At 48.3% G+C, this 24,388-nt stretch overlaps 1 protein-coding gene across 4 annotated transcripts in view; it reads left to right on the top strand.

Moving 5' to 3' along the window:
• Nucleotides 6-24,388, top strand: part of CCDC149 (coiled-coil domain containing 149) — a 106,394-nt gene continuing 82,011 nt past the window's right edge. For 2 of the 4 annotated variants that reach the window (XM_021100561.1, XM_021100560.1), the window contains exon 1: nt 6-233. In XM_021100561.1, coding sequence (XP_020956220.1) covers nt 186-233 — 48 coding nt within the window. In that variant the 5' untranslated portion in view covers nt 6-185. Of the gene's footprint in view, nt 234-16,866; nt 16,957-24,388 lie in introns of all 4 variants that reach the window. The other 2 variants (XM_021100557.1, XM_021100558.1) reach the window with 2 other exon arrangements.

The following is a 24,388-nucleotide window of genomic DNA, read 5'->3' as shown; positions in this document are numbered from 1 at the left end:
CAGCGCGGGCGGCCGCAGGAGGCGGCGGCGCGGTGGCTCGGAGGCGCCAGGCCCTCGCGGGGCCGCGCGGGGCCCGGGTGGCGGCCACGGCGGCGGCGCGGCCGGAGGCGGAGGCGGAGGCGGAGGCGGAGGCGGAGGAGGGCGGCGTCCGTGCAGCCGGCCCGCGTCCGGCGGAGGAGGAGGCCATGAACGGCGACCGGACCGAGAGCGACTGGCAGGGGCTGGTGAGCGAGGTGAGGCCGAGGCGCGGGCCAGGCGGGGTGGGCCGGGCCGAGCGGCCGCCGGCCCCGAACCTGCGCCACCGCCCCCACCCTCTCGGGTGGCCGAGCCGGGCGGGGACTCGCAGGGAACGCGCACCCGCGGCCTCGACTCGCTGCCCCCGCGCCCCCGCCAGGTGCGCAGTTCCTCTCGCACTTTCCGGTCTGCCCCGCGCCACTTTCTTCCACGCCAGCTGGTGCCAGCCCTTGGCGAGGGCCCTTCCCTCCGGGCAGGCTTTGGCCCTGGATTGGAGAGAGAAGCGCGGGGATCCGGGAGCAGGAGCCAAGCCCCACCTGCTTGCCCGGTCGCCACTGTTTTGGAGCCAAGCGATTGGCCGCTCTGTGTTGAAGCGGAAAGGTGGTGCCAGGGGGGAAATCCGGGTCCTGGGGCCACACCGGGCCAGGTGGAGTCACCTGCAGGGGAAGTCTGGGGGAGGGGCAGTTCTGTGGGCTCCCCCGTAGCTTTATTCATTCACGTCCTCAATTCAACACATGTTTTACTGGGGGCCTCCTGTGTGTAAGGTGGCAGGCCATTTATCAAAGGAGTGAAACACTGGCGCAGAAGTTATCCGATTTGTGGAAACAGAAAATACCGTGCCCCCAAACTATTTTGTCCCATGCATCCCTGGTGTCCGCTTTGGGCCTCCTGTATTGCCCCTCCTCAGTGTCCTAAGGATTTTTTCGGCCTGGGAGCGGCTGCCTGGCTTCTCCAGGTGAGAGGGAGTGCTGCCCTCTCCCCGCACAGGTAAGTCGCTGGTCCTGACTTAACCACCGTTTGTGATGGCAGTCAGCCACCTTACCTAGACATACTGACCTCCCCCCGACGGAAGTTCTCCATTCTCTCCCTCCTAAGAGCCACCCCCCATCCCCACGACCAGCTTGGACCTTCTTTTGCAGACCCCTGTACACACAACGCAGGGCGTAATGCTTTGCTGTCTTCCTTCCCATGCTGGGTGTTGGATGTAGGGTCTTGAATGTCTTTCATCTTTAATCATTTCCTGGGCCTCTAGGTCAGTCTCAAAACCATATGTAATGTCTCCCGTGTGCAAAGCATTCTGTTTCGGAAGAGGAAGGGCCTGTCACAGCTTCTCCCCAAGTTTAGTTAGTTCATTCTTGATCTGCATGGATTAACTGTACAGTATCATGGTCCATTATAGTGTAGTCTGTTCCCATCTCCTCTCTCAGGCTTTATGTCAAAGGACAGACCCTGTAGGGATCTTTTCTTCTGGCGCATCAAGAATCATACCCAGGAGTTCCCATCATAGGTCAATGGTAACGAACCTGACTAGGATCCATGAGGACTTGGGTTCGATCCCTGGCCTCGCTCAGTGGGTTAAGGATCTGGCGTTGCCATGAACTGTGGTGTAGGTCACAGACATGGCTCGGATCTGTGTTGCTGTGGCTGTGGAGTAGGCCGGCAGCTGTAGCTCCGATTTGACCCCTAGCCTGGGAACCTCCATATGCTGTGGGTGCAGCCCTAAAAAAAAAAAAAAAGAAGAAGAAGAATCATAGCCAGTAGTCAGGGAAGCTGGAAGAGGTTCCTTCTCATAATCCAGTGCTGCGCTCTGAAACAGCCCAATGTTCACTACCCCATCAAACTCTTGTCGAATGCCTGTTCCGAGTCAGGTACGTTGCTCAGTATTTGGGATGTAACAGCCAAAAAGACAGCCACCCCTCTGTCCTCAAAGAACTCCTGAAGCATATGGTGTTGTTTGGGAGGAGAGTCGCACAGGAAACATAAGAGAATACTGAAGGGTGGGATGCGAAGGATGCGAAACCAAAGAAGGAACCACTGTCAAGGCTGTCCCTGGAGCGGGGGTGCGGCTGCCGTGCCCCGACCACGTAGCATCGCAGCCCAGTGGTCTCCCCACTAGGCCGTGGGTTTTATTTGGCTCTTTGGGCCAAGGGCATACATCTCGAGCTCCATACATGGCAGGTGCTCAATGAATGCTTGTCAAGATCCAGAAGCGGGTCTGTTCGGAGCTGCCTTGCCTATCCCAGCTGTGTGTCTCCTGAATCAAGCCTTCTCGCCTTCAGACAGTCATTAAAGCTCAGGATGTGGAGGGCGCACGGCTTGGGTCTGTGGGGATGTGAAAATGAATGTGCTTCCCCCCTTCGTGATAGCTCACGGCTGTCTCTTGAGTCCATTCTCCATTTTCAGCATTTTACAAGGCTTCGTTCTCATACTGGCGTGAGGCAGGAAGTATTTCTTATTTTACAGGCAAGGAAACCGTGGCTCAGACAGACCAAGGAACTCGCTCAGAGCCTCATAGCCAGAGGGGCCACAATTTGAACCTCTGTCTGTCTGGTTCCAGAGTTTGAGATCACTGGGCCCCACTTTGTACTTTAACCATCACTTCATCTGTCCATATCGTCTCCCGGATAGCGGGTTCTCCCACAAGGGGCCTTGGTTTTATTCATCTTTGAATCCTCAGCAACTGGATCAGTGTTTCTCAGAGTGTATGTTACAGGTCACCTGTATCAGAGTCATTTTGGGAGCAATGGGTACAAAGAGTCACTTGGCTTTGAGGGGGAGAATGCAAGTTTCTCGGTCTGTCTCCAAATCCACTGTAGTGGACTGAATTGCATTCTTCCCTTCATGGATGCCTCTCAGTCCTGACTTCCCAGTAGCTGTAATAAGACCTTATATGGAAATAGGGTCTTTGCTGATATCATCAAATTAAGGATCACAAAATGATATTATCTTGGATTTAGGATGGGCCCGAAATCTAATGACTAGTGTTCTTATAAAGAAAATAACGATAGATTTGAGACACAGAGATTCAGGAGAAGGCGATGGGGAAGCAGACACACAGAGAGGCACTGTGTGAAAATGGAGGCCGAACTTGGAGTTGGACAGCGACAAGCCAGCGGATGCCATGCTGTTATGCCTTCCGGCAGCTGCCAGAAGCTGGAAGGGGCTTGGACCAGGTTCTGCCTCAGAGCCTCCAGAAGGAACCAATCCTGCCAACACCTTGACTTTGGACTTCTGGCTTCCACAACAGTGAGAGAATCAGCTTGTGTTTGAAGCCACCCAGGTTGCGGGGTGTGTTACAGCAGCCACAGGAAACGAATGCCCTTACTGCCCGAAAGGGCCTCGGGGTGCAGCCCTCAGATGTGCTTTTCTCACAAACGGAGCTCTTGGGGGGGGGGTCCACCACCCGCTCAAGTTCAGCTGACTGGGTTTCCACGGGTGTGAACTGGATCTGGGTCTGGTGTGGAGAATTCGTCTGGAACCCAGGCAAATAGGATTCAGGGAGGAGTGAGGTCAGTGGCTAGAGGTCTTGGAAAGTGACTGGGGAAGCCAGTGGGAGGGACTGGGGAAGGCATCACCAGACAGGTGACTGGAGTCCGATGGGCTTTTGATGCCTCTCATCTATTTCTGCGGGAGTCCCGGGTCCTGCCTCCCGCCCTGTAGCCACGCTCCATTGCCCTTCCTGCCGGGGGCCCTGGGCTCGCTTTCAATCAGTGTGCTTCCTCAGCTTGCCTCTAGGAAGCAGTTTTCATTTAAATGATCCTACAGAGATCAGTTTTATTTTCATATTTTTCGTATAACAAGCTGAAATTACCGCCTTCCCTCAGGCCCTGAAGTAAACATGGCCATGCCTGTGAAAAAAAGTGTGGCTGGCATGCTTTTCTGGAAATTAAATGTCTGGGGAGGGGAAAATGTTTTTCTCATCACCACCGGAGGTGAACTTGCAAATCAGGGGGAAATCTTGAAATGCAGTCATGCAGACAATCCGTCACTTTATTTCTGAGATAAAAATCCTGGCCCTCTCTCAGCCTACTGCCCTATGATGAACCAGGCCTAATTCAATTTCATTCTTTGAATTTTGGTTCATTAATTCGATAGCAATCAATCCTATATTCCTTGAGTGTATTGAACACAGGGGCTCAGAGGAAGATGTCAAAGGCAGTTAACCCTGGGCCTCTGCCTAAATTAGAGCCACAGACATCTGGGAGAGAGGGTCTCAACAGGTTTGCAGTCTGAGCTGGTGGTTTTGGGCGCAGCTCTGGGTCTTGTTTGTTGACGGAGATCTAAGGGTACGTCTTGGCTTCTTCCTTGGTGCACGTGGTCAAAAACCTCATCCAAGGAGGTTCAGCTCAGAGGGACTGTATCGACTGATCTCATGGGTTGAATTGTGTCCCCCAAAGCTATGTGCAAGTCCCAGCCTTCCATCCCATACCTGTGAATGTAACCCTCTTTGGAAACAAGTTCCTTACAGCTGTGATCAGGTAAGGTGAGGTCATTTGAGCGGGTTCCTAATCTAATGACCGGTGTCCTTATAAGAAGAGGGAAATTTGAACACAGACATGCATGGAGGGAAAACAATGTGAAGACACAAAAGAAGGAAGACCATGTGACGATAAAGGCAGAGATTGGAGTTGTGTTGCCACAAGCCAGGGACACCCAAGCTTTTTGGCAGCTACCAGGAGCTAGGCAGAGGCAAGGATCTTCCCCTAGAGCCTTCTTAGGGGCTTGATCGACACCTGATTTTGGACTTCTGACCTCCGAAGGCAGCAGATGCGTTCTGGGAGAACTGCTAGTGTTGGGCTCAGTTCTCTTCGCCTTCTTTCTCACTGGACTCTTGGACCATGAGCCTCTCATTTTATCTCTCTAGCCTCACAGACTCTTTCTGAGGGGTGGTCCTCCACTGTAGAGCTAAAGCTGGGTGGCTGCCACCTATGGTCCCAGCCCATGGGAATGAGAAGGAGAGAGAGAAAGGGGAAGCGGCTTTTCTTTTTTTCTTTTTCTTTATTTGCTTTTTTTTTTTTTTCTGAGCCACACATGGGGCATATGGAAGTTCCCAGGCTAGGGGGTCAATCGGAGCCACAGCTGCTGGCCTACAGCACAGCCACAGCAGCTTGGGATCTGAGCCTCGTCTGCGACCTACACCACAGCTCACAACAATGCTGGATCCTTAAGCCATTGAGTGAGGCTAGGGATCCAACCTGCATCCTCATGGATACTAGTCAGGTTTGTTAGAGCTGAGCCATTATGGGAACTCCCCAAGGGGTTTTTCTTTAATTAAGGATGACTGGAGAGCTGAACTTGTCACTTCTCACACTCCATCGGTCTGAGCATAGTCACATGGCCACCCCTAGCTGCAAGGGAAGCTGGGAAATGTTATCTTGAGCTGAATGTGCCCAACTTCAACTTGGGAGGGCTCTATTCAGAAGTTAGAAAGGTATACAGGACACGAAAAACACAAACCTTTATGAAAGGAAAAAAAGGACCTTATCAAAATAAAAAATGTCAGCTCTTTGAAAGTCTCTGAGGAAAATGAAAAGACAAGCCACAGACTGGGAGAAATTTTGTGCTGAACACATATCTTATATCCAGAATATATGAAGAACTCTCACAACTCAATAGTAAGAAAATAATCTAATTTTAAAAATGGGCAAAGGAATGAAATAGACTCTTCACTGAAAAAAGAGGTTCACATGGCAAAGAAGCACAAATGGATACTCAGCACCACCAGCCATTAGGGAAATGTAAATTCACATCGCAGTAAGACACCCCAACACATCTATTAGGCTGGAAAAACAGACACGCAAACCCCAAAATGGAAAAACCAATTACTGCCAAAGATGCAGAGCAGCAGGAAGTCTCCTGCGTTGTTGGAGGACTATAAAAGGATACAGCCACTTTGGTAACAGTTCTGCGGTTTCTCATTAACCCAACAACTTGGCACTCCTACTCCTAGATGTTGACCTGAGAGAAATGAAGACACGTGTCCACACAAAATCCTGTATGCGTGAGTCTTTATAACAGTTTTATTTATAATTGCTGAAAACCGGAAGCAAGCACAGTGTCCACTAACTGGCGAGGAGATAAACTGCTACCGCCGTGTCATGGACTCCTGCTTGGCGTTAAGAGGGAACAGACTGCTGGTCCAAGCGGAAACATGGATGAGTCTTCAAAACATTTAGCAGGTGAAAGAAGGCACAGCCTCAAAGGCACCAACTGGAAGATTCCACTTCAATGAAATTCTTGGAGTTCAGTGGAAACAAATCTGACTAGCATCCTTAAGGACGCAGGTTCAATCCCTGGCCTCGCTCAGTGGGTTAAGGATCGGCGTTGCCGTGAGCTGTGTTGTAGGTCACAGACACGGCTCAGATCTGGCATTGCTGTGGCTGTGGTGTAGGCCGGCAGCTGCAGCTCCGATTGGACCCCTAGCCTGGGAACCTCCATATGCCACAGGTGCAGCCCTACAAAGGCCCAAAAAACAAAAAAAATTACATTCTTGAAAAGGCACAACAGAAAGGACAGGAAAACAGACCAACGGTTGCCAGAGGCTGGGGTGGGTGAGCCGATTAACTGCAGGGGAACACGAGGGAACTTTTGGGGGTGATCTCCATGTCTGTGCCTTGATTGTAGTGATGGCTACATGACCACATTCGTTTGTTCAGAGTCATAGATCTGTGTACCTCAAAAGGGTGAGTTTTTCTCTTTGTAAATGATACCTCAATAAACCCGGTTTTGTTAAAAGCAGGAGTAAAGGAGAGGGGGTGGATATGCAGGCCAGCCATCGCCCTAGAGAGCTTTACTCGCTCCCTCTCTGATTCCCCAGCTCAGCAGGCTTCCAGCGCACCTGGCCCCTCGCCCCCAGCGAGCAAGCGCTTCGGTCCCGCGTCCTTACGTCGCTCTCGCTGCCCCAGGTGGATAAAAGCTCCTTCTGAGATACTCACTCCTAACCCGGTTTTCCCTCCTTGCACCCTGCCTGCCTTTTCCTCATCTCTGGAGATCTTTTCTAGCCTTTTGGAGGGTTGTGGGGGGAGGGAGCTGCTGGGGAGACTCCTCTTCACTCTGGAGCTTCAGGATCGGGTTCTCGAAACTGCCAGTCACTCGTTCCCAGGGTTCTGCTGAGCGCTGTCCTCCTTGCAATACGAAGGCAGCGTGTCTGGCTTTTAAACGGCAGAAGGGTATGTGGGGAGGAACAGGGAAGGAGTTACAGGAATTTGAGGCAAGGTGGATAAGTAGAGAATCATTTACTAGTTCAAAGCATTAGTCATATTCCTGTTCTTATTAAATGAACAAACAGCCCCCAACAATGAACACTATATCTGAGATCCGTATACAGGCAGTCGGTGAGGCTTGAAGAAGTGGCAAAATGCTTCTTAGATGAAGGAAGCCTTGAAGCGGGTCCCGCCCCTTGGCTGAGGACGGTCACAGGCGAACATGGTAGGAAGCAGCCCCAAGCACTAGGCTGATGGTTGGTTGGCCCTTGCTCCAGATAAAGACTGAAACTGAAGGGTCGAGATACAGTGGAAACTGAGGCTGGATGGCTAGGGTAGACCAGATGGTGAACGATTCAGAAGCTAGACTGAAGAGCGTGCTCAAATGTAGCTGGTAAAAGCCATTGAAAGCTGCTTTTTTTTTTTTTTTTAATCAGATAAGTGTTTAGATTGGGCATTTATTTATTTACTTTTTTTTTTTTTTTGCTTTTTAGGGTTGCACCCGGGGCCTATGGAGGTTCCCAGGCTAGGGGTCCAGTTGGAGCTACACCCGCCAGCCTACACCAGAGCCACAGCAACGCAGGATCTGAGCCACCTCTGTGACCCACACCACAGCTCACAGCAACACTGGATCCTTAACCCACTGAGCGAGGCCAGGGATCGAGCTGGCAACTTCATGGTTCCTAGTCACGTTCGTGTCTGCTGCTCCATGACAGGAACTCCTGAAAGCTTTTCTAGCTGTAGTATAAGTTGATGAAAATACTTGGGATAGATTTGTTTCTACTGAACTCAGTCACCACTGAGTCTTTGCCCTGCACCTGGCACTGGGCCAGGCAGGAGGGATATAAAGACAAATTCGGTAACTCTCCTGGAAATCGGGAAAAGACAGTAAAGATAGGCTACCAGTAATCTAGGCTTTTCTGTCGCCATCAATAGCCCCAATTACTCCAATGCACCTAAATCGTACCACTTAACACAGTTTTTTAACTAACCCTTGACTTATCTCTAATCTGCTGGACCCAAAAGATCTTGAACTCTTTGAGAGTAGGAACCATATGTTACAAATTGTGACCTTAGCACTTAGCTCTCTGCCTCGCCCTTTGTAGGCACGCAGTGAACACGGAATATAGACATACTTGGATGTTTGAACAAATGAGGTCGATAAAGGGATACAGCCTCAAGATTTTCAAGGAAGACCCATATAGGATTTCATCGCCAGTGGGATCAGGAAGATGAAATAGAAGGAACCCGGAATGACCCGTGAGGTGTGGCTTGCAAGTGGCGGTGCTGGGTATGACAGAGGGTTGAGGGGTGACGGTGTCTGGTGAGGAGAGGGACGAGTTCCGTTTAGAACTCTGCATTGTTCGGTTTCCTGGGAGCGCCTGGACTCTTGCAAGGTGAGCTTCCCAGGAGCATCTTTGATGAGCAGCTCTCTTCATAGTGGCAGGCTAATTTCAGAGTAAGTTTATTAAAATTAGCATGTGGGGGAAAGTGAGCACAATGGCTATTTTTAACTAATGGGATTCATGTTCTCTCCTGTGCAGGGAAATTCGCATATGTGCTTCTAAAATTGACAGTTTCTACTCTTGTTATGTTATGAAAATTAATTTAGTGACTTTCACATTGAATAAAATACATTGGCTGAAGATTCGAAGAGGACTTTGGCTAGTCCCTGAATGAAAATGACCAGAGCAAGCAACATTTCTTATCCACCACCTGGCTTTCCACCAGTAAAACCATGCTGGGGCTTCGGGCACCTCCTGGCTTTGCTTGGGAGGCAGCCTCTCTCTCATCCTTCAAGTAAAGTGGCATCAGTGATTCCCCAAGGAACACAAACCTTTGGCAGATTTTTTATTTTCAACTCTTTATTCCAAGTCTCCCCGTTTCACCTCTGGTCTGCTCTGTTTCCATTATCTTATGGTATTTTATTGGAACAAACATCTTAAGTTTGTTCAAAATATCAGATCTTCTTTAAGCCAATCCACCTTCTATACAACTAGCCTATAAGCTACCTTCAAAAAAAGACACTTTACCAGATCCACTTCTTTAGAAGCCTTCAAATAGCTCCCCTTTTCAGGGTATTCACAGCCCTCCTCTAGTTGGCCTTGACCTATCTTGCTAGCCTCATGCCTCATTTTCCCTCATAAATTGGCTATTCCAGGCAAACTGATCTGTTCTGCATTCTGGCTGCCACCTTGTTACTCTGACTTCAGCCAGGTGGGCCTTCTGCCTCTTCCCTGACCACAGCCTTTCCCGGTCCTTCCAGGTAGAATAGACACCCCCCTCTCTCATACAGTCATCCATGACCCCCAAGCTTGAAGTGAGCTCTTTGTCCTGTTGCCTTATAGAGTGGAGGTTCCAAACCACTCATGTAGGCCTTACATGCTTCCTGAGAAAGGAAAGGCTCTTAACTCCTATGCAAGTTAGTGAACCCCTAAGAGAAGGGACCAGGACCACCTGTGTTGGGTGATCGAGAATGGTGTTCTTTCTAGAAGTTCCAGAATGATGGGGCTTCATGCTGTGGCTCAAGAGGTGCAGGGCCTGAGTGGGGATGCTGATACCATCCCCCCATGACCTGGTCCTGTCCATTTGCGGGGCCCTGACTTGGATTTCACCATCTCATTTATGGGAAGACTCACAGGCATGCCTTCCCACCCACAGTTCATCAGTGACAACATGCGGTGGGGTCAGTGTCCTCAGGATGGCTCCATCACTGTGTTGGGTTGGCGGCTTGGCAGGAAGGAAGAATGAGATACAGCCCAGGGTATTTCAGTGAGACAGCTCAGCCTTCAGTGAACCAGACACATAACGAGCACCATTTTGTGCAATGCCTTGCACGTGAGACAGTAACTCTTAAGGGGTTTGCAGTCTAGGGGTGGCAGAGGATGGGGCACACATTGTGATCGGTGTTCTCCCAGTTAAGGGGAAGTTCCTTTAAACTGGGGCACTGAGGAAGGTTCTTGATGAGGGCGGCCATTGGGCCGGGAAGGTTGGGCAGGATCCCAGCCAGTGGAAATGGAAAGGACAGGTGTTCTGGGCAGAAGGAATGAAGAAAGCCGAGGTGCAGCGGTGGCAGGGTGCAGGGCTTGTTTGGGAAATCCCGGCCGTCTTCCTCTGCTCGGAGTGCACAGTCGAGCATCAGTGCTGTTCTCTAAGTCATCCCTTGAGGGCCCAGGTAGCTCTAACGGGAGGGCTGGGGTCCCGGGTGGCCTTCTTTCTGGAGGTGGTTCTAAGAGCCTGACTGTACCCTTTGAGCAGGGGAGAGGTTCCCTGGGGATGAGCATTGAGCAGAACACAGGAGGCCACCTGTCCTTGTCCCTGTCCCTCTGAGCCCTTGCTCTCATCCTCTCTCAGCCCACCTGAGTCTGCCTTCCACCCCTTTTGTCGCTCCTAGGAATACTCTTTCCAAGGCTGCCCACGGCCAGCCCCTTTGCTTCAGGCGGTCTTTCTTCAGGCCTCAAGCTCCTTGTCACCTGGCCGTGCAGCAGCCTCTGACCCTCCACTCTTCTCCCCTCCACGCTGGGCCTTGCATCCCTCCTCGGGGCCTCAGGACCGGTCCCCCAGGGACCTTGCACTCACCTTGAACTCTGCCTTCTGCCCTTCCTCGCTCTCTTCTGCTCTTCTGTCCCATCTCAGTGAATGACAGCAACTATGGAGTCACCCTCGATCCTTCGTCCCAACTTGCCCTCCACCCATCTAATTATGTATGAAGGCCCGTATTTCTACTTTGGTACAAGTCCTTAGTAAGGGCTGCATGTCACCTCGCCTACCACCCCACCGTGGCCCAGGTTCTCATCCCTTCTTCCCAGAAAATGTATAGAAACATCCTCTGAGATCTTTTTCTTCATGCACTTACTAAAGTTGTCATCCCAAGCTCTGAAATGCTTGGGCACTCCTTGGCCTAGAGCTCTCGGATGGCTTTCCGGGGCCTGCAGAGGGAAAGCCATGCCTTGGGTGGCCTCCGAGGGCCTGCTCTTTCCTCATCTTCCGTAACTGCCCGCTACCCTGATGCCACCACCTCCCCGACTCCCTGTAGATCTCCTGTTCCAGATCATCCCATGCCCTGAGGCAGCTCTAAGCCTTTGCTTGCGTCCAAAGATGATGTCCTACTCACCCTTTAAGGCTCAGCTCCAATGTCACAGCCTCTGCTTGGGTTTCCTCCCTCCCATGGGCCTCAAAAGATTGGGACGTGGGTGGTGATATATTTCCGTCAGGAAGATATTGGGGGGATGCTTCCCAGGATGGGGTTCCTGAAGATGAGGACTTCAGAGAGGTAGGTGGTCTTCAGCGTTTGCATAGTGCCAGCCACGTGATCCTCGGCAGGTCCCTGGGGAAGGAAAGAAAGAAGGGAGGGAGGGAAGGGAGACGGTTCACCTTGCCATTTTCCACATCCTGCTTGAAGCCAGTCTACTTGCCTGCTGGTGTGCCCCACCTCCACCCTCTCCCCAGGCTGAGCATGGCCCGGAAGGAGCCGGGAGTGAGTGTCCCCAGGGCCCAGCATGTGCTTCCCACTGCCCTGGCCAGCTTCCTGTCTTAGGCTGCAGCCGGTTACGTAAGTCATCAAGCTCTCCCACCAGATTGCTGCACCGTCTCGGGCCAGTCTCCTGACCTGTCCAGACGTCAGTTTCTCTGGACTTTATACAGCGAGGATAATACCTGCCTTGTGCGTCTCTCCTACAAGGAGGATAAAGCGAGATGATACATGTGAACATGTATTTAAACCTTCCACAGCCAAGGTGGTGGCTCTGTCCTTGCCTGGGCTTTAGGAGAACCCTTCCCAGGGCTTCTGTGATGCTTCAGCAGAGGGAGGTGATGTGTCAGCTGCCGGCTGTCAACATGATGCCATTGAAAATGCATATTGATGGGGCGCAGATTGACATACCTGCTTGCTCTGCCATCTGCAGAGCCCACGACCAAGGCAATATTGGAGGTGGCAGCCATGGGACTCCCCTTCTTTTCAGCCAGTTCCGATTTGCTTTTTAATTTGCTCTGGACTGGCGAATGATGTCGGGGTCAGTCTGTAGCCTTCCTGCTTTGCCGACGGTCTCCAGCTTAGCCAGAACTTCCAGTGTGTTTGTAGGCTGCTCAGTCAGTTCCTGGGCACCTTGCTCAGTCAGTTCCTGGGCACCTTGCGCTCTGAAGCCTCTTCCCCGCTTGCCTTACCTTCTTCTGACTTTGGATCCTTCTCCCTCTCCCTCTGCCCAGTCTCCTGCTGACCACTCTACTTGCCTCATTTGTTGTGGTGGTGGTGGCTGTTGTCTTTTTAGGGCTGTACTCACAGCATATGGAGGTTCCCAGGCTAGGGGTCGAATCAGAGCTGCAGCTGCCGGCCTACACCACAGCCACAGCAACGCCAGATCTGAGCCGTGTCTGCGACCTACACCACAGCTCACGGCCACACCAAATCCTTAACCCACTGAGTGAGGCCAGACATCAAACTGGAGTCCTCATCGATACTAGTCGGGTTCGTTACCGCTGAGCCACAATGGAAACTCCCTGAATAAGCCTCATCTTCAGGTGGTTTCAGTGCTCAGGACACAGCACTTGCTCGCCAAGAACTAGAGCCACCTCCCCCTCAACGTCCCTGCCTCCCGCACCTCTTTCTGCTTTTTCGTCCCATCTGTCTCTGCCTGGTCAAAAAGTTTCCATTGCGGCGCAACGGAAACAAATCCGACTAGGAACCGTGAGGTTGCGGGTTCGATCCCTGGCCTCTCTCAGTGGGTTAAGGATCTGGCATTGCTGTGAGCTGTGGTGTAGGTCGCAGACACGGCTTAGATCTGGCGTTGCTGTGGCTGTGGCGTAGGCTGGCAGCGGCAGCTCTGATTCAACCCTTAGCCTGGGAACCTCCATATGCCGCAAGTGCAGCCCTAAAAAGCAGGAAAAAAAACAAAAACAAAAAATAAAAACCCTCATTTGCCTGGAAGCAAAACTGTTTTCCATCCCTTTCTTGCTCAAAGACCTCTACAGCCCTATTGGCTTTCCCTTTGGCCCCGGCTCTGTGGTCATTTAAGGCTTTTCTTACTTTCATCCAAACCAAACCTTCCAATCTTATTTGCATTTCTCCTTTTCATGTGTCCTGTGTTCCCAGAAAGCAGAACCACTTTGGGGTCTTTGCTGGAAGCCTGTATTTCCACGTATTTGCTCAGGCGGTGCCCTCTGCCTGGAATTCTTATTTTCTTATTTCTCCTCACTCCTCTTTCAAGGCTTGGTCACCACCACCTTGACCCCCCAACTGAAGGGCCTTTTGCGGCTGCCACCCCTAGCATCTCTAGACCCACCTCTGGGATCAGTGCTTCCCTGGCCACCTCCCACTGGAATGGTTTATGGCCATGCCTTGCCTCCAGCCTGCAGTCACTCAGCCCAGGATGGTGGTGGATTCATTTCTGAATTTCCCACTGTGCCTGAAATAGTGTCCTGCATGTAATGGGCACATCTAAAAGAGATGACAAACTCAGTGGATTCTCAGCTAGTAATTGAATTGAAGAACTACTAAATTAAAACAAGTACATCCTTTTTTGTTTGTCAGAATAACCTTCTCACCTGTTTCTCTCCCTAAAGTCTCCTTATCTCCATTTGATCTCAAAGCCTTTTGACTCTCAAAATATAGTTTGCGATCTTTTAAAGGGAGTAAATCAAATTTCCTTTTAATAAGATCTAAGGGGTCTGTGAATTTATCAGAAGTCGGCTCCTCCATCCCACTCTCCCCCCCACCCTCCTTTCTTTTTTCCTTCCTTTCTTCCAAACTGGAATCTTATTCTATCAGATATATTGCTTGAAAAGAGTCAGGCAGAAGCTGTGGGTGGGAAATCATTTGGTCACAAAGAGCTACTTTCTGTCATGGACTCGGACCTGTACCGCATAGTATGTCTGCTCCGATGCCAGCCTTTAACTCTGTTCTGGACTAGAATTTAAGTTTGTTCCAAGGTTATTTGCCACCTATGGTGGAATCTCATGCAAAGAAATTGTGTAATTTTGTTGTTGTTGTTGTTGTTTTGTCCTATGGCCGTCTTCTCATCGTGAAAAACAATTAAAAATAATTATTTATATTTGTCTTTCTTCCACTGATATTTAAGAGGCTTAACTCTGTCCCAGGCACTTTGCTAAAAGTTGGGGTGCAAAATCCAACAGGATGTTTTCACCTTCATCTTCCTTAATCATTTCCTTATAACCACTTTTTATCAGTTAGAATGAGCAGGCGGCAGTGTCCTTATATTATAGATGAAGAAATGGAAATTCAGAGTGTTTACCAAAAATTCAGAAATTCAGAGTCCTTTATCGTCACTCAGCAAGAAGCATGCAGGTGGAGTTAGGCTTTTAAACTTTAAGGTTAGAAGTTTTTCCCTCTGGGAGCCTTAGTTCAGATCTTCCATGCACTCACAGCAGCTGACCTAGCTCTGAACTTAGGAACCTCAGCTGAAAAAGAGACGTTTGGGGCCTGGTTCCAGCCTTCTGCCAAGACTTCAATTTAGGCCAGAAGTTAAGCACAAGTAGAGTCAGGAGACCTGCGGCCGTGACCACTTCCTGAAGGTCAGTCCGGACGCCACCTCTGTGCTGTCAGCTGAAGGCAGGTGCGCTGGGTGACCCAGCCTGTCTGCGCACTGGCTCTGTGGAACTTAGGGACTCTAAGCCCCCCATCCCTACCCACTCACTCCCATCACAGAATGTCCTTAGGCAGCCGTGGGGCCCTGTCCTTGATGGCCTGAATCTGTGAATGAGGAAAGGTTGGTGACGACCACTGAGTGGTTGAAGGTATTCTCTAGAGATGATAAAACCTTGGGTCGTGATGGATTTAACTTTGAGTGACAGGAATTCACTGCACCCTCTCTCCCCACATTTGGAAACCATAGACGCGTTTAAAAGGCAAAACCCATGATTCCACTACCTGGAGTGGACTGCTGTTGACAGTCTAGTGTATAATCGCTCAGACACTTCCCCATACCTTCTAGAACTGAGTTTATAGGCTGTGCTATTTGACTCTTCCCTTTGTATTGAGGCTAACCTATGTGCAATGAATGCACATCGGGAATGCTCCAGGCACTTTTCCATGTGTGCACACCCGTCATCAAGGTAGAGAGCGTTCCCAGCCCTGCCCCGTAGCTGGTGTGCCTTTTCCCAGTCAACACCCTCCCCCAAACCAGGAAACCGGTATTCCAACTTGGGTTGCTCTGTACTGTGTTCATAACTCGTTCTTTTTTCTGCTTGGCAACAAGTAGTGCATCATTTCCGTGTCACTAACTCAGCAGCAGCCTTAGTGGCAGCGCAGGACTCCTGGGGGTTGACACACCATTCATTTGTTGTACTTGGAGCCTGTGTTTTAGAAATACGAACTGTGCTGTTTTCCACTATCAGGAAGCCCAGATGGCTGACTTAGGGCTTCTCTTGAGCGACTTCAAGATTTTCCTGTGATGTTTTGTGCCTTTCTGGTTTGCTTGGTTTCTTTGGCTACGTCGGTGTTATGCTGACTGTGCTCACTACCACCGCTGTGTGTGTTGGCGAGGGCACCTCCAGTCGTATATAGCATGCAGCATGCAGGCGCGTGCAGGAGAGCAAATGCCAGGCTGTTCATCCAGTCTGTTCCTCCACTTTTTTTTTTTTTTTTTTGCTTTTTTAGGGCCTCGCCCACAGCATATGGAAGTTTCCAGGCTAGGGATCGAATCAGAGCCACAGCTGCCACCCTACACCACAGCCACAGCAACTGTGGGATCCAAGCCGCATCAGTGACCCACACTGCAGCTCATGGCAATGCCAGATCCTTAACCCACAGAGCAGGGCGAGGGATTGAACCCGTGTCCGCATGGATACTAGTTGGGTTTGTTACTGCTGAGCCACAATGAGAAATCCCTCAAGTTCTTTTTTAAAAAATTCCTCTTTAAGAGAGGAGAGGGATTCCTTAGGCACTTCATTAGACACGTTAGACACCCAGGTTTAGAGAGAGATTTTTTTTTTTTCCTTTTTAGGGCTGCACTTGTGGCATATGGAGGTTCCCAGGCTAGGGGTCTAATCAGAGCTACAGCTGCCAGCCACAGCCACAGCCACAGCAACGCTAGATCCTTAACCCACTGAGTGAGGCCAGGGATCGAACCCGCAACCTCATGGTTCCGAGTCGGATTCATTCCCGCTGCGCCACGACGGGAACTCCATAGAGAGAGATTCTTTTAAGATGACATTGATGAGCACTAAAATCACTGTTTTGATGCTGGAATCATTTATGAAGACACTGACAAAAGGGGGAAAAAATGCCGTGTGTCTCCTAGAAACACTCTCCTACCGGGTCCAGGCGGTCTGGTCTCCATCACGCGCGCTCTGACCACAGCACGTTTGGAAACCTCTGCCATCACCGCCTCTCGATTTAGCTGGTAGTTCTTTTACTGCCGCTGTTCCTACTCTGCCCACTACGCTGATTGCTGCAGCTACTCTTAGTATCATCACTATCACGGAGAGCTGTAAAGTTATACTTAAATTGTTTCCACTTATTAAGCACTTGTTGTGTGCTAAGCACCGCATGAGCACTGCATGAAGCATTCTTCCTTTAAGATTTAGCTCTGATGCCTGTTTGAAGGAAAAAGGAAACATGTTACGGAGCCCTTTTTAATGTGTCAAGTCCTGTCCTGGATGCTTTATTTTTTGCTATTTCGTTTATTCCTCACAGCAGCCTTGGGAGGCAGCTGGAGTTCCCACCGCTTTATAGCTGTGGTCTGCATGGCTACCAGAGGATGAGTACACAGAAGAGAATATACAGGTAATGCAAGAGCTGGGATCTGAAGCCCAGGTCCTTCTGGTTCCAAAGTCTGTGTTCTCGACTCTACCACGGGCTTGCCAAATGAATGAGGGGGGAATGAATGAATGAATGAATGAATGAACCTGCTGTAGTGAAGTGCTCATGTTTAAGGCGTATGTATGTTGAATCATGGGCTGGAAGGGAAACAGTCTTTCATTTAAACTCTATTTGATACATTTATGTAGTACTTAACACACTTCTGTGTCATGGGTAGCCAGTGTGACCTGTCAGTGGTGACATGGGGTTCTATTATGATCTCAGTCACATATCTTATTAGGTGCCACATTTCCTCACTATCAGTTGTTTGGGCATATAATTATATTATTTAGGATTAATTGTTTTACTTGAACACACAAACAAGTTTTATTCATATCAAGCAAAATAGTGGAAACAATCCCAACATCTATTGCTTGATGACTGGATAAACTAAATATGTTACATCCACGTGATGGAATACCATCGACAAATGAAAAGGAGGAAACTAATACACGTGACAAGACGGATGGTTTTTGTAACCTTTCACCATGTGTCCAGTTTCCTTTTTTCTTCCAGTTTTATTGAGATATAACCGACATATAGCACTGTGCAAGTTTAAGCTGTACAGTGTAATGATTTGACTTACATACATCATGACATGTTTATCTCAGTAAATTTAGTGACCATCCATCATCTCATATAGGCACAAAATTAAAGACATAGAAATAAAATTGTTCTTGTGCTGAGAACTCTTCAACTTTCTTTGCTATGCTCTTAACACCTTCATATGTAATATACAGCCGTGTTCATTATATTTATCATGTTGTACACGACAACCCCAGTTATTTACCTTTACCTGGGAGTTTGTACCTTTGACCACCTTCATCTACCACCCCCTCCCCCCACATCCCTTCCCTCTGGCAACCACCTGCTTGTTCTCTGTATCAATAACTATAATTCTGTTTTGTTTATTCACTTGTTCTGTTTTTTCAGATTCTACATGTGAATGAATGAAATACATTTTTTGTCTTTCTGTGTTTGACTTATTTCACTTCACACAATATCCCCTAGGTCTATCCAGGTTATCACACATGGCAAGATTTCATTCTCTTATATGGCTGTGTAATATTCCATTGAAGGTATACACCACGTCTTTTCTCACTCATCTACTGATGGACATTTGGGTTGCTTCCATATCGTGGCTATGATAAATCATGCTGTAATGAACATAGGGGTGCATATATCTTTTCTAACTAGTACTTTCGTTTTCTTCAGATAAATGCCCAGGGGTACTACTAGATCATACCATAACTCTATTTTTAATTTTCGAGGAATCTCCAGACTATTTTCTGTAGACACTGCACCCATTTACGTTCCCATCAACAGTGCGCTAGGGGTCCCTTTTCTCCATGTCCTCACCAGCGCTTGTTGCTTTCTATTTGATAATAACCATTTTGACAGGTGTGAGGTGGTATCCCATTGTGATTTTGATTTGCATTTCTCTGTTGATTAGTGATATGGAGCTTTTTTTTTTTTTCATGTGCCTGTTAGCCATCTGTATGTCTTCTTTGGAAAATGTCTATTCAGATTCTCTGCCTATTTTTTAATTGGGTTTTTATTTTTTTGATGTTGAATTGGATGAGTTCTTTTGGACATTAACCCCTTATCTGGTATATCATTTACAAATATTTTCTCCTATTCAGTAGGTGGTCTTTCTGTTTTGTTGATAGTTTCCTTTGCTGTACAAAAGCTTTTTATTTTGATATCTCATTGGGTTATTTTTATCCTTTTGTTTCCCTGGCCTGAGGAGACATATCCCCCCCCCCAAAAAAAATTACTAAGACTGAGGTCAAAGAGAGTACTACTGCTTATGTTTTCTTCTAGAAGTTTTAGGAGTTCGGGTCTTATATTTAAGTCTTTAATCCATTTTGAATTTATTTTTGCATATGGTGTGAGAAAGTAGTCCAGTTTGATTCTTTTATGTGGAGCTGTCTGGGTTTCCCAACACCATTTATTGAACAGGCTGTCTTTTCTTTATTGTATATTCTTGCCTCCTTTGTTGTAGATTAACTGTCCATATAAGTGTAGATTTATTTCTGGGCTGTCTGTTCTGTTCTGGGCTGTCTGTTCTGTGTCATTGATCTATGTGTCTGCTTTTGCTCCAGTACCATACCGTTTTGATGATGTAGCTTCGTAGTATAGATTGAAGTCAGGAGCATGATACCTCCAGCTTTGTTCTTTCTCAGGATTGTTTTACTTATTCAGGGTCTTTTCCATACAGGTTGTAGAATTATTTGTTCTACTTTTGTGAAAAATGTCATTGGTATTTTGTTAGGGCTTGCACTGAATCTGTAGAATGCCTTGGGTAGGATGGTCATTTTTAACAATGTTAATTCTTCCAATCCATAAACATTGTATATCTTTACAATGTGTTGTCTTCTATTTCTTTCATCAGTGTCTTATTTACAGTTTTCCAAGTGCAGGTTTTTTTCTCTCCTGAGTTCAGTTTACTCACAGATTTTATTTTTGATGAGAATATAAATGATATTGTTGTCTTTCTTTCTGAAATTTCCGCAGTCTCAGCTGTTTGGGCATGTTGGTATATTATTTAAGATTAGTTTTGATGTAATACCAGAAGTAATGGTGGTTTAAATGAGATAGAGTTAGCTGTATTTCTTGCTTATGGTGTTGGAGGATGGAGGGAAAGAAAATTGCCCGCTGAGCGGAGAGGACAGCTTGAGACCAAAACAGGAGGCAGGCACCTCCGTATAATCAATGCATCTATTTATTACAGGGCAGTTTACTCACAGGGTGGGATGAGGGGGGGCAATGACCTGGAGGCACTCACAGCTGCACCTGCCCTGCCTAGGGGCCATTGGGACAATGTTATAGTTACCCTAGGGTGTGGGGGTAGGAGCTGGGAAACAGGATATGCATTCCTAAGTCAAGATTGGTGGATGGGTAACTAGTCTCGTGGGCACCAGGAATACGTCAGTGAAGGTTTTCATCATTGTTTGGGGACTAACAGAGCATAGAGGCTACCTGGTCCTAATGATTATTAAACAATATCTGGTAACTGTAACAAAGCCTTGGATGACAGAGAAGTGACTTACAGCACAGCACCATCCTGGACAGGGTCAGCGGAAGGACAGGGGAAATTTTAAGGGCCCAAGACGGCGTCAGTTAAGCAGACAGCCGTATACACGTACAGTAAATTTGGAGGTAGGCAGTTTGGGCTGATTCGGTGGCTCACTGTCAGGGATCCAGGTACCTTCCATTTCTTGGCTCTACCAGTCCATTCCAAGAGTGAGGTTTTCTGTTTTGTGTACCAGTATAGTGCAGAACGAGGGAGACGTGCAAAAGAACATATCTCTCCCCTTCTGGAACTTCCCAGAAGTCCCAAAGGACACTTCTGCTTCTGTCTTATTGACGAGCACTTTACATATATATGAGGGATCGTAGCAGGACTTGCCTTATAGGGTCTCATTGCGGGGACAAATGAGCCAGTGTGTGTCAAGGGCCCGGTATACAGTCACTGGTAGAGGAGGGTATGCATGCTGTGGTTTTGATTTTTGGGTTTTTTTTTGTTTGTTTGTTTTGGGGTTTTTAGGCCATGCCTGCTGCATGCAGAAGTTCCTGGGTCAGGGAGAGAAGACACACCACAGTAGTGACCACACTGGATCCTTAACTGCTAGGCCACCAGGGAACTCCTATGTTTTGAGCGATGCTTCTGTGGTCATATCTGGTCTCGAGCTCAGGGTCTTGCTTGCGATATTTACCATCTTCCTTATCCCTTTGGATCTGTCTGCCTTTGAAATTTCCCCTCCTTTTGGAGTGGGCAGCCTGATCATATATTTAGCAATTAGCAATGTGATGCTACTGTCTATAATAAGCCTAATTATCATTCCGTTTTCTTTACTAAAAAAGAAATGCCCAAAGCTTGACATGACCTGCGTCATTCCATGTGTCCTTCTCCAAGGAATCTTTGAAGTGTCAGGTCTTAATTCTGCACTTGCAGAAGAGTAAACTAGAGCGACACATTGGATTGTCATTTAAATGCTCTCCTGATGAACGCCGATGACAGAGGTCGTGGTGTTCATGGACAAATTGACTGTCAAAGAAAGCAAGAAAAATCAGGTCCAACACGGCCTCGTGGTCCATCAGTGATTTGCAGCAGTGAGGATTTTGCCATCTTCCCTGAAAGCCGTAATTAAACTCAGGTCGCCCACGGGAAGCTTTCTCTAACTCCCTGGCACAGTTATCAGCCAGAGAAACAGACCTGGACAGAGTCCCCGCCTTAAGAAGTATTTACACTTTGGTCCAGTCTCTGAAATCTCTGGTGATTTGAATCACCAGGCTCGCACACCCACTCATGTTCCAGAATGAATCTCCTTCTCGCTCCTTGCGGCGGGGTTGAGGTCTGAGCTCAAGTTCTCTTGGAGGAAAATGTCTCACTCATCAGTACGGCCTGGAGGTGGTGGAAAGAAAGTAAGAACACGAAGATGAAGTTAATTTGAAGGAGCCAATGAACGGTGCTCAGAAAAATATGAGCCAGGCGTCGAGAGAGGGGGAAGAAACAGCTTCCAGCCACAAACTCAGGTGGGGACACCTTCATCCTGTAGGCGGAAATTTGGGCCCAAGTGGCCCTTTAGCGAGGCCTCTGTGGTTCTCATCCAGAGAACCACCGGGGGAGCTTAATGATTATGATGGGTTGAAATCTTGGCAGATGGTGATGAGAGCTCTATTTACTTGGATAATTAAAGTGGTGATGGATTTGCATGACTGATTTCAAGATCTCTAGTCTGCAGATGACGGCCTTTGGGGACAGACTGGGATGGCGCACCTTCTGGCTTTGGAGGATCTGCACCTGACTCGAGTATCAGAGCGATGGGGGCCGGGGACCAGTCCCACAAAATGCTCCGTCTTGAGCACCCGGGCCCTCTCACGGAACCATTCGTCGCAGCGGGGAGATTGTGTTTTTCAGAAAGGCGAGGTCTCCTGACAAACTCAGGAAGGAGATTCTTTTCCCTGTTTGTATCAGACTGACACAATTCTTTTGATTCTTTTCTTTTCTTTCTTTTTTTTTTTTTTTCTTTTTTCTTTGTAGAGCCACGGTCATGAGATATGGAAGTTCCCAGGCTAGGTTTCGAATTGGAGCTGCAGCTGCCGGGCCCCGCCCCAGCCCCAGCCACACCCGATCCAAGCTGTGTCTGCAACCGACACCACAGCTTGTGGCAACTCCAGATCCTTAACCCACGGAGTGAGGCCAAGGATCGAACCCACATCCTCATGTCGGGTTCTTAACCCACTGAGCCACAACAGGAACTCCTCTTTTAATTCTTCGCATACTGTGATAATTAATAAGATTGGTACCTTTTGGCTTTATCGAGTGCTTTTTTTTAAAAAAAAAAATAGATTGTTTATAAAAGTCCTTAGACTCTTCTGTGGGAGAGGCAGGGCGTGGAAACAGAAAGGGCAGGGGACAGGCCTGTGTTCAGATCCTACCTTTGCCACTTATAGACTGCTTTTTTTTTTTTTAACCTCTTCGAGCCTCAGTTTCTGTATCTATAAAGGGGGTAGTGGCTCTGCCTTTTGGAGTTGTGATAAGGATTCATGATTTATACACATGAAATGAGGAATCGTCTTTGGGTACTGAGTAGCTTCCAAAACGATGGGGGTTATTCATATCATTTTTGATAAAGGAGGACACGGAAGCTCCGGGAGGCGAGGGGTTTCTCACGGCCTAGTGGTCGGTGATACCTCTGAAACCCACATTTCACTCTAAGTCCCAGCTGCCACATTATCTCTCTGTCTCCCAAATCCCTTCTTGTTAAAAGATGGCCCTGGAGTCAATGCCGCCCCTTAACCCTCTCAAGTCCATCCTCTATAAAGTGGGGACACTGCCACATACCCCTCTGCTTGTGGTGTCTGGGGGCAGATCTGAGAGGGGGCGCTGTATTGATGATGTTTTTATGATTTCTGAGACACGGGGAAGTCAAGCTACTGCATCTTTATAGCTTGTAAAGACAATTTGATCAAAATGTTGTCCAGGTTTTGCTGGCTTTTTACTGCCACCCAGCCCACAGGGGGAGCCCTCTGCAACGAAATCAAATTACTGTCATGTAATGAAGGATCCAGAGAATCCAGCATTACATTCCAAATGCGCTGTTACAGTTATAATGTATTGCATACGTGAGGGTTGGTGATGTGGGCTGTCGCCTGTATGCAGTGTCCCAAGGCTCTTGGCACCCTGGATGGAAAAGGGGGTGCTCAGATGCCCAGGGAATTTTGGTGTTCTGTCCTGAACACCCAGTCTCTGCAACATGTTCTACCATCAGCATCTCAGCCCTGGGCAAGGTCGGATCAGCCTTGCACGGGGGAGAGAGCAAATTCACTCCAGGCAAGCAATGATTTCTTAAAATATATGCTCTCTTCAGGAAATGCGAGGGGGTTTCCTAGCCCAAGTGTGGCCAAGTAGAAGGAAAGTCAATTTTTTCCCCTTCCGTCTTCTCTATCGGCCTGAAAAGAACAGGGGTACATACTTTGGAGAGTGAGAAGATTGGGAGAAGGAGGAAGGGAGAAATAACAGGAGCGAAAAGGATTGAAATAGATATTCAGGCAAAGCTTCGTTATTCAAAACTTGAGTTAACCAAGACTGTCACTGAATTTCACATGCCCCCCAGCTACTGTGGTTCACATAATAAACTCTTCCAATTACCTGAAATCTCACTTACCTTAAATTTCAGCGCACCCCCCTGAGGCATTCCAATAATCAAAGTTTGCCTGTCGAAAGTAATACTGGAGAGGGGAAAACGCCGCGGTGACTCCCAGGAAGATAGATCATAAAAAAAAAAAAAAAAAAATCATCTTAGAGAATGGCATTAGAACCATTAGGTTACAAACTTGAAATTGCTGAAATGTTATCTAAAAATTACAGAGGCGAACACAGATTTAGAAAAAGGCCATGGAAATGCTCAAGGAGCTGTACCGTTGGAGACGAGGGCATAGATGTGGACAAGAAAGACTAACTTGAAGGCACCAGGGGGTGATCGGATTGATGAGGGCTGGGGACTCCGGCCAGGTGTGTGTCAGCCTGTGGTCAGCCCCACACGGGCACCTACTCCGGAGATGCCCAAACTCGCTCTGGCAAATTTATGAGTATGTGTGTATCTGCAGGTGACAGTCCCGCATGTCTGTCTAGAGCAGTCATTCCAAACGACTTCCAGGAGTGAAGGTGGCGAATGGCGGATGTGCCCAGATGGTGTTGGCTCATTTTAAGTGACAAAAATGAGGTTCAATACAAACCCCCTTTGAGAATTCTATAGGAGTGATCCTATAACCTCTTCAACACATCGAGTTTTTGTAACTGGACTTTTTTTCCCCAAAGGTGATGTTAACATGGGATTTAGAGATTTAG

The sequence above is a fragment of the Sus scrofa genome, chromosome 8 (genome assembly GCF_000003025.6).
Source record: "Sus scrofa isolate TJ Tabasco breed Duroc chromosome 8, Sscrofa11.1, whole genome shotgun sequence".
In the NCBI taxonomy this organism is placed as follows: domain Eukaryota; kingdom Metazoa; phylum Chordata; class Mammalia; order Artiodactyla; family Suidae; genus Sus; species Sus scrofa.
Note: the sequence above shows the minus strand (reverse complement) of the source record. Positions and strands in the feature narration are given on the sequence as shown.